The 9,771-nt window shown below is 45.3% G+C and overlaps 1 protein-coding gene across 2 annotated transcripts; it reads left to right on the top strand.

Annotated features, from left to right (window-relative positions):
* Positions 1 to 206: 206 nt before the first annotated feature.
* LOC147890957 (uncharacterized protein At4g06598-like) lies at positions 207 to 8,377 on the top strand. Of its 2 annotated transcripts, XM_087389428.1 has the most exons (6): positions 207 to 719; positions 1,456 to 2,217; positions 2,344 to 2,434; positions 2,552 to 2,678; positions 7,286 to 7,549; positions 8,043 to 8,377. In XM_087389428.1, the coding sequence occupies exons 2-6, from the start codon at positions 1,490 to 1,492 to the stop codon at positions 8,288 to 8,290; spliced, it is 1,458 nt and encodes a 485-aa protein (XP_087245554.1). In that variant the 5' UTR covers positions 207 to 719; positions 1,456 to 1,489; the 3' UTR covers positions 8,291 to 8,377. The 2 variants fall into 2 exon arrangements, with proteins under 2 accessions (XP_087245554.1, XP_087245556.1); XM_087389430.1 differs by lacking the exon at positions 8,043 to 8,377 and having other exon boundaries at positions 7,286 to 7,847.
* Positions 8,378 to 9,771: the final 1,394 nt, after the last annotated feature.

The raw sequence follows: 9,771 nt of genomic DNA, 5'->3' as shown, positions 1-9,771 counted from the left end.
GAAAGGCAAGCAGCAAGGACGAGGAGGTTAGAGGACGAGCAGAGGTGGAGGAACGAGAGGAGAGGTGGAAGGGCGAGAGCAGAGGTGGAGGAGCGAGAGCAGAGGTGGAAGAGTGTGGCAAGAGGAGCTTGGAAGCTGTAGTCTTGGGTTCTCGAAACTGTGAATTTTGCCGGGGAGAGAGAGAGAGAGAGAGAGAGAGAGAGAGAGAGAGAGAGCCGGAAGGAGGTAAGCTTTGAGCGACAGCAAGAGCGGAGGTGGAAGAGCAGGAGCTGGATCGTGGTGGAGCTATGGACCTTGGAAGATGAATTTTGCCGGAGAGAGAGAGTCGAGACAGCAAGAAGCGGCAGAAATCTGAACAGGTAGCAAAGAGCAACAGCAAGAGTGGAAGAGCAGGAGCTCGATCGCGCTGCTGGAGCTATGAAGCTTGGAAGATGAAATTTGCCTGAGATCAGAGAGAGAGAGAGAGAGTCGAGCAAGAGCCGGAAGAAATCTGGAAGGGTAGCAAAGAGCAACAACAGCAAGAGCGGAGGTGGAAGAGCCAGAGCTCGATGGATCCTGGTGCAGGAGTTATGGAGCTTGGAAGAGTTGGCTAACATCCGCAGCTTTGTGGTTGATCGATCGAGCGAGCTGATCATCGCCATCGATCTGCATGCATTTTCGAACCAAATCGCTGCACCCAGTCGCTGATTTTTGCAATGCGACGCTGATTGAATCGCTAAGTAAGTTTTGATTTCCGATAATCTTCCCATTTCGGATGAAATACGTAAGCGTGGACTGGACGATTTCCGGTTGATGAATCTTAAAAGGCGATGATCTTGCATGTGTTGTTGAATCTCGATCGATAAAGCCAATGCCGTGTATACGATTCCTGTTACGCCAGAAATGTCTCTGCCTTATGTTGTGGTTACCGTATTTTGATCGTTTGGTATCAGATGGACAGATTCTGTCACTTAATATAACTATGCCGAGCATCCATTATCTGGCTTGTGCCGACAACCGACTACAATGATAATAATTTCGGACTGCATTGGATCGCGAACCAGTTCCCCCTCATAGTTTATCCTTGGCGCCCCGCCCTTAACTAAGGTAGCGATTCTGCTAGAAGCAAGCGTTCCGTGAGTCAATTCTGTCACAGCACTAAGCTTCCAGAATTTTGCGGGAGATAGTCTGCTAGAAGCCTGATCCAATGCTGTGCGAGAAGCCAAGTCGTTCCCTGATCCAATCCTGTTTAGGCCCTCAGCTTCCCAGAACTTTGTAAGGGATGGAATTCTTGTCTGCTGCTTATTATCGGAAAGCTTCCGTGGGCAAGAGGACGCCTTGTGTTTTCGTGGATCAATTTCTGAAGATGTCTCATTTTGCTTGTGAGATTTTCTCTTTGTTTCTCGCGCCCGCAACGACGAGATCTTGGCGATGGATCTTTTTCTAATCTTCTGTTGGTGGTATTGAACGTTGAAGGTTAATTGGCTTGAGAACCCACAAAAAATCGTACATGGCGAATGAACGTAACAGAGAAGGTACATCCATAGACTGGTCATTCGCTACAACACTTCCTCCGAGAAGCCCTGTATTTTCAAGCGGAGGAGCAGCTCTTTCCGATATCAATAATAGCTTCTTCTCAAATTGGCCTTGTCTTCCCTATCCAAGTGGGAACCGGAGGCATCATCAACGCACGCCCTCCACGAGCTTTCTTCCCCAGACACTACCATGGATCGACGATCTACTGAACGACGCTCCAGAAGTCCCCCCAAAAAAGAGTCTGCATAGGCGGTCCTCTAGTGATTCGGTGGCTCCTCTGCAATATGCTAGCATTGACAACATTGCAGAAGAAGAAGAATTTGACCCGAGAATGGTGTCTAGGTCATCAAGAGGATCTAAAGACTTCGATAGACTCGATAAAGAGCAGCTCAAGTCACAGTTTGCGGACATTGGAGCATTTCAAAATCAGCAGACTCCTTACTCGGACGCCAATCCTCGCGTGACAGCTTCTGAAATGAGGACACCAACAATGGAGACGCCATCTACTCCTTCAGATCATGATAGCGTGATTGAGCATTCTATGGAAGAGAAGAACACTGGAGGAGTGGGCCAACTGAAAAGTGAGCCTGAAGTGCAGAGTGCTCACAAAGTTGAAAGCACTTCTTTGTCAGCAGGAAAAGGGGAGCCTTTGCCAGTGCCCAATTTATCTGACACAAGTCTGGACCCTAAGAGGGCCAAACGGTGAGCTACTTTCCTGTCATGCATGATGGGAGTATTAATTTCTTCTGCTTGAATTAGCTCTGTTTGCCAAAATGTAAGACGTTAGCTATGAGTTCTATTAAACTCTTAGTCAACCCTATATTTCAGGATTCTGGCAAACAGACAGTCTGCTCAACGATCACGGGTGCGAAAACTACAGTACATAGCTGAGCTTGAAAGGAGTGTTAACGCACTGCAGGTGAGCAAAATGTGGTATTCAGCAAATTGTAGCAGGCACTACAAGTTTGGCTCATGATGTTATAAAAGAGGTTAACTCTGACAGAGGATCCGTGCTTAAATGTTTCTACTGTTGCAGGCAGAGGTGTCAGCACTCTCACCTCAAGTTGCTTATGTAGATCGTCATCGGGTGGTTCTCAATGTCGACAATACTGCGATGAAGCAAAAATTAGCTGCTTTGGCACAGGAAAAGCTTTTCAAGGATGGTAAGGATCCAATAAATGTTATAGTACATTTACAGGTGATTCGCCTCTGTACTTGGCAGATGCCCAATTAAGAAAGGGTGAAAGCCTTTTAGGATGAAAGAGTATGCTTGAACATCAACGAAAAAGTCAGACACTTCTTATAGTGAAAAAATAACAATTACGGAGTAGCTGTATTTTCGAAGTCTAACAAGCCAGAGGTTGGGTCCTCTGATTCGACACTCTCTACGCTTCTACTCTTGCTTTGACATGCAACTCTTTCTGCTATCATGATGGAACCACACAAAACCAACAGCAAAGGAGCCAAATGCTGCATGGATTTAAATTGAACGAGGGAATAAAGACCAAGGGTCTCTTTATTCCTATGATCGGTCCAACAAAACAAGTGCCTTTTGATCCTCACCTTTGAGCCGGCAGCCTATGTAGCTGGTTGGCCAGGCTTCTTGAGCTGCCCTTTAAAAGATGCCCTGTACAGCAAACATGCTGCCCCCACCTCAATTAGCAACGAATAAGCAAATCCTTCCTTCTCTACTCTCCACTATGGCTGAATATAGGACCAATATTGGCAGGTGAGTTATGACTCTTTGAAGGCAAAAATGGAAAAATGGGTTAGGGACCTTGTCTATGGCTGATCTGTGTTTGCTACTGGGAGGGTTAGTGCAGATCCATGTAGATTCTTTCTACCAGGATTCCCTTCAGAAACCCTGAGACTGAATCTATCAGGTAGAGGCTAGAAGATGAGGTGCATTTCCTATTTTCTCTGATACCATTGTAAGAAATCCAAAGCAAATTCATATCATTAGGGGGCTAAGGAGCCAAAAGGACAGTGTAATGATAGTAAAAAACAAGAATATATGTATTGCTTCAAATATTTGAAGCGTTAGAAGTGCTTGATCCATACAAGAGGTCTCTCCTATACGGAGAATGAAGAGCCAGGCCGAAAAAGGTGTGTGCTCCAAAGGTTGCGTACATGAAGAGGTGTGTACGTCTTGTGAAGGGTGTATTACAACCCTTGATGAGAGTGTACATTACAACATTACAAATTCAAGTGTCCTCTTCATAAGCGTATGCCTCTTTGGATGTGGCGCTCTTGTAAAGGGTTGTGCCTCGTGGGAACTGACTCGTCGAAAGGGCGTACCCTTCCATCAAGTGTCCATTCATCCAACCATCCACAAGCTCAGTGAAGGATTACGACATCCATTAAGTTTCAGGAAAGGATTACGTCATGGATCATGACATTGACAAGCTCAGTGAGTTCCAGCATGGGCTTATTTCGGACATCAAGTAATGTTCGGAGTTTTGAACAGAATGCATATGACCGCATCCAGGCTTGTGTTAAACTTTGAGCTCATGCACAGGGGGAAGGTGTGAGAAGTGCAGCATAAATGAATGGAAGAGAGAGATAGCACGCCTCACACGCACACCACACTGAGGAGGAGAGAGGCACAGGAGAACTGCAAGTGATCTCTGGAGAAAACCCCGCTACAACTGGGGGAAAACCTCGGAACCAACGGGCTGCTTGAGAGCTTGGAACAAACTGCTCAACAACCAAGTGGAAGGGAGCACAAGGGAGTGGATGAACTGCTCCACTACCTTCCTCTACAAGTGCACAACTGGGCTGGCTCTGCTCCTTTGCCAGGCCCTGCAAAGAGATGATGAAATGAGGGCTGAGGGGGGGCCAATAAATAGCCCCCAGCCCCTCTGCTAGGCTAGGGCCGACCCCTTTTGGTAGGTGGGCCGGCAGGTGGGCTGACTGCAGCACCTAGGGTTGGGCACACATCCCTACAAATGGGCTCCTAGGGGGCTGCCCCCCTGCCCTATAAATAGGGCTCCACAAGGCCCTATATGAGGGATGCGGGTCGATGAGGTGCCCTGATCAGCAGGGATCTGACCCGGCGCATCCAAAGCTGGCTGCCACGCCTACACACAGCCCTAGACTACCCTCACAAGGTAGCAGGCACACCCACAACACATACCCTCACTCTCTACGCTATCCTCACATTGGGCGGGCATACCCATAAGCAAGGCCCTCTCTCTCTAAGGTGACATCAGGAGATGTTGACCTCTAACACCCCCTCTCAGCTCTTGGATGGAACAGAGATGCCAGGGAGCTGGGTGTGCCGCTGGAACAACTACAGGAAATGCTCCACTGTTGAAGACCGCCACAGGTACTGTCGAAGAAGCCCCCCTCGTGGCACGAACTGCCTCAGCACGATCACTGGAAACCTGGAACTCTTGTTCCCAGGCCATAGGTGCTAGGTACACTCCTTTGTTCTGGTAATGGTACACTGGGTCATCTGGTACAACCATCCAACTACTGGTGCTGGTACATGACTCCAACAGAGAATCGTGGATCAATAATCCAATTGATACTGCCTCCGGTGCAAGGTCTGCTTCCCTGCATGGGCACCTGTGTCGCAGAGCTAGTTAGACCCCTCTGAAGCCCCCTCTCAAGTCCAAACTGGTACACTGTTGCCAGATCGATGAACTTCAGTGCTCCAATGACAATGGGCATATAACAGCTCACAAGGATCAATCAACTGTGTTTGGTTTCCCACACTGGCAATCTACTGACCCATCTGTATCTCTGGTAGCATCAAACAATAGCTGCAGCAGAACACTCAGAGACCCCCTCTGGATCTGCAAGGTCATAATGTCCAAACAAAATACAAACTGGTAACATACTGCCACCTGAGTCAGTGAGAAGAACTCCTCGTGGCTCGAGGTCTGCCTGAAAGCCTGCCTCGATAAATGACTCCCTGCTCGGTGACCTGATCGGCAGCCCTGCTGCCACAAACAAGCAAGCAATTCTCCATCTGGATCCGGAAAGCCTGCTGGCAGCGCCTGCCAAGCGCAACTAAAAGGCTGGAGTATACATGGTCGCAGCAGTCACACCATTGGCCACCTGATTACTGGACCCCTCTGCGTTCTGTTGGGGACACTGATGCTAATAATGACCTTTTTGGCCACATTAGTTACATGTATGGGATGCCTTGGGAGCTTCACGTTCCTCAGCTGTCCACTGCTTTTTGCCGTTTTGATAAGCTGTCAAAGCCTTAGGCTGACTGTTGCAGGTACGATCGACAAAGTGCTCCTCTTGGTAAAGCACCATGGGGACCAATTCCTCCCAGGTCAGCTAATTCACCCTACCACTGGTGATCCAACAATTTCATCTAGACCTCCGGTGAGACCCTCTTCATGGAAGAGGTTTGGTTAATCTAAGCAATCTTTGCTGCCTATCATCTTCGCAAACAAATCTGGATCTTTTGACCGTTGCTCAACATCAGACATGAGCAATGTAACCCGGGTGAAAAAATCCAATTTCGGGGCTATTAGACGTGACCACCAAGAAAAGCTGCTCTTTCAATCTTCCTTCGTGAAGTGTTCCTCCTTTTTTTAATTTGCCGCCTCCTTGCAAACCTACACCAAGTGTATAGGGTGATTACTATAATAGCATTTCTTCTTTTTCTTGCCTTCACAGTCTGAAGAGTTTCCCTCTTTGTAAAAATTATTATTGTTTGGCTTACCTTATCTAGGCTTGTCCTTCTTGTTACCCTCCCCATGTCTCGAAGTGGAAAGCAACTTGTGGTCACCATCTCCTCCATATAGCTTTTGCGAAGCTTGAAAATTTGATGGCTGTGTTTAAGCCGCTCAGGCCCCCAGGAGAACTTGTTAGTGACAAGGTTGTAAAGTTCTCTGTTCACACATTGGGCCTCAAGTACAAGATATCATTCTCAAACAGATGGGCAATCTGAGATAGAATAATAAGAACAGTGAAGGAGGACTTACATTGCTTTGTAACTATACTCAGAAGCCTTTTGATAATTGGCTTAGACTTCCAAAGTTTTTCTGTAGCACAAAGCATTTGTGTATTGTGATGATCCTGCCTGTGGCCATGTATGGATGAAAGGTTGGAATGCCTTCAGTTTTGGCACTGATGGTTGAGTACTGCCAGTAAGACAATTTCACAAGTGGCCAAGAAGAACATGCAGGATGCTCGGACCAAGAAAGAAAAGACTGCTAATGAGCAGAAGAAGAATCTGGATTTCAATAACAGGAATTTTTACGTTTGTGGGTGCATATGCACATATGTGCTTCCTTAAAGGATTAACACCAACACTACTTGACCAATATGTGGTATGGGCTCTACCAATACTCAAGAAGGAAAAATAAAATAAATTTGAGAAGATCAGCTAAATAGCATCTCCACTAAGGATCCATGAGTACTGAGGAAACCTCGCATGGGTTGGAATATGCAGGTTGCATGCGCACGCGTTTGTCTGTGTGTGTTTTCTGTTTACCCTGGTATGGACCTGTTATGTTCTCAGGGCTTGAAAATTATCTTGCATGATTCTCATGTATGGAACTATGGACGGTGTTTTCAAAAACCAAGTTTGATGGAATACGTAATACAGATTTATCTATTAAAAACTGACGTTTTCAAAGCATGATGATCTCAAAATGAGGTCTCTATAGGTTTCCATCTGGAATGCGTTAAAGGGTCCATTAAAAGGGTCTATGAATGTACCATGATATTTTGGGGTGTTTCAGATCTGGATGCTTCGTCCCAAGTCCACCATCCTTATTATTAAAACTGTCCGATTTTGCAGCTCATAATGAAGCGTTGAGGAAAGAAGTGCATAGATTGCAACAACTTTATCAACAGCAGCGGCAAGAGCACATCCAGAAGAATCTCACTTTTCTTCCTAGGCAACAACAGTTCGGTTTTCCGACGTCTATACAAGGCAAATCGACAGAAGCTGAAATTTCCTCTGATGAGGTGCTAAGAGAAAATGAAGCTGGTTTTGCTAAAAGTTATGCACCGCCCAGGTCTCCTTTGATAAAGACCATTGGGCCCTCTAGCTGTTTAACAGGTGAGAAAGGTAGAGGTGTGCACGGTCAAGTAATTTCAGGGATTACACCGATTGACTCAGATTTCAGAGTTTATAACCCTTGAATTCAGGGACTGTTGTGTTGTAGAAAGGTTAAATATCTGAATGGTGTTCACAGAATTCCTTGCTTCAATTCTGTGGTTTGCATGAAATGAGGATTTCAGTTTTCTCCTTTAGAGATTCTTTCTGATGAATGATGTCAACCGATTTGGAAGATCGGCAGGTGATAGTGGAATGCTTGAGGCTTCCTTTGTATTTCTCTTCTACACAATAAAAATGATTTGGCATGTATGTGTTTGCTTTTCATGTCACATATTCGGGTGGCTGAGTGGTACAGTTTTAGCCTCTGAAAGTAGCTTTCTTGATAATATTCCTTTGCTTAAACATATATGCAGCACATTGATCTCTGGTTTTAATATCTTCCTGGTATAAACACATCTGGTCAGTGTTAATAGGTCTTGTGTTGGGCTTGTAGAGCACACACATCTGTTGCAACACCCATTTGAACAGGCTCCCCCACGAATGCTTTCAAGGTGCCAATTCAAAGCTCTTGCTCCTGGTTCAAATGGTAGTTGTTACAATGTTTGCAGCTTGATGCTAGTAAATCTTTTCAATGAAAGCAGGATGGTACTTCAACTACAGAAGTCTAAAATTGAAGGGCTGTCACAGGGTTGGTTGCTTAGTTGGAGTTTTTATGTGATGACTTCTTGCATACAAGGATGATAGTTTGGTAATGTTGAGTTTTCACATCCAATTTTGTGGTGTTACCTCCTCACATTGGTATCAAACTACTATTTTCATTGGGCTTTCTTGTCTTAGGGGCATTGTAATTTTATGAATTGTCTATTTTAATCTTTACAACACTTTGTTGTCAACTCACATTGACGATTTTATGAGAACATGAGTCTTAACCTAATTTTCTATAGGTGAATAGTTTTAAAGTAGAAAAACCAGTTCTGTGATATATTCCAAATATTGTCAAAATTATTAGCTCACACAATCGTAAGTAAAGATACAGAAGTGAACTCTTTCAGATTGGAGGTGACTTGTTGTCTCGATTGAAGGCATACCTTAAATAAACTCCTGGCAGAGTCCCCAAATAAAAAGGTCGATGCAGTGAGATTTTTTATACGGGAGTCTAATGGATGCTACAATCAATTTGGAGCTTGGGTTGACTTGATGTAATGATGGATGGGATTGTTCCTGTTTTGGATTCGAAGGAAGGTCAGCATGGACAGGCATGAAGGAGGTCCTTGACATCAGTAGTCTTTATGCAAGACATGAAGATCTTTGTGTTGAACTTCAAATGTCAAAGGGATGCTCCAGTTGGACATTATCTAAGTAAGAGACAACAGGGTTACTTGTTACAAATGGAAATAGAAGTGGTTCCTTAAAACCTAGCCGATTGAATTTTTTGCTGTAATTAGAGGTGAAGGTTTATTCGAGGACCTGCTGAACACTCATGCAAGAAAGCATCATGCAAGTTCTAGTATTATCTTCAAGAGCACTGATGTTGGTAATACCCTGACACCGGTCTACCTTCTAGGAGATAACTGAAAGGCAGCGCTGCCGAGAGATTGAACGATAGCAGTGAGAGAGGGACTCAGAGAGGAAGAGCGAGCATAGAAGCTTCAGATCTCACCTTAGATTAATCGCGCATTTATTTTTTGGGCATCAAAATTTAGGTTAATCGGCCACTAACCCTCCCACTCCTAATTACTAAGGTCCTGTTTCCACAAGTCAGGTGCGAGATGCAGCCCCTGCTTTAGTTCACGCGTTGGAGGTTGAATGGACGCATCCGCACCTGGGTGGCGGATTGAATGTTACAAAAAATCATGGATAAGCTTCACCACCCGGGTGCTCAATTCGTTGATTGAGACGTCTAGCCAATTGTGGCCTGGCTGAGCTTGCCATCCTGCATGCCTCCTTGCATGTGGCTTGAACGGGGTGGCAGTCAGGCCAGCCCACAGGGCTTCAGGATGGCGATACCAACCTTGTGGAAACAACCCCTAATACACTATTTTCGAACATCGTGTGGACCTATAGGAAAAATACACAATCTTGTGTCCAAGCTCTGGTTTTGGTTTTTTAGTTTATGATTGATCATTTCCTTGGTTATCTTTTGGTACCCTATGAATTGCTTGTTCCATTTGTTTTGGATTGGCCATCAAAATAGCATAAGATCACTTCTGCATAGTGAATGG

Source organism: Dipteris shenzhenensis, chromosome 18, assembly GCF_047967505.1.
Source record: "Dipteris shenzhenensis isolate YYH24624 ecotype China chromosome 18, Dip_SZ_1.0, whole genome shotgun sequence".
NCBI classification, from domain to species: domain Eukaryota; kingdom Viridiplantae; phylum Streptophyta; class Polypodiopsida; order Gleicheniales; family Dipteridaceae; genus Dipteris; species Dipteris shenzhenensis.
Note: the sequence above shows the minus strand (reverse complement) of the source record. Positions and strands in the feature narration are given on the sequence as shown.

Bases quoted from the DNA above. Each gene is read 5' to 3' on its own strand.
- LOC147890957 (XM_087389428.1), top strand. From the start codon at position 1,490: ATGGCGAATGAACGTAACAGAGAAGGTACATCCATAGACTGGTCATTC. The intron at 2,218-2,343 runs GTGAGCTACTTT...CCTATATTTCAG, and splicing joins GACCCTAAGAGGGCCAAACG to GATTCTGGCAAACAGACAGT. The intron at 2,435-2,551 runs GTGAGCAAAATG...CTACTGTTGCAG, and splicing joins GGAGTGTTAACGCACTGCAG to GCAGAGGTGTCAGCACTCTC.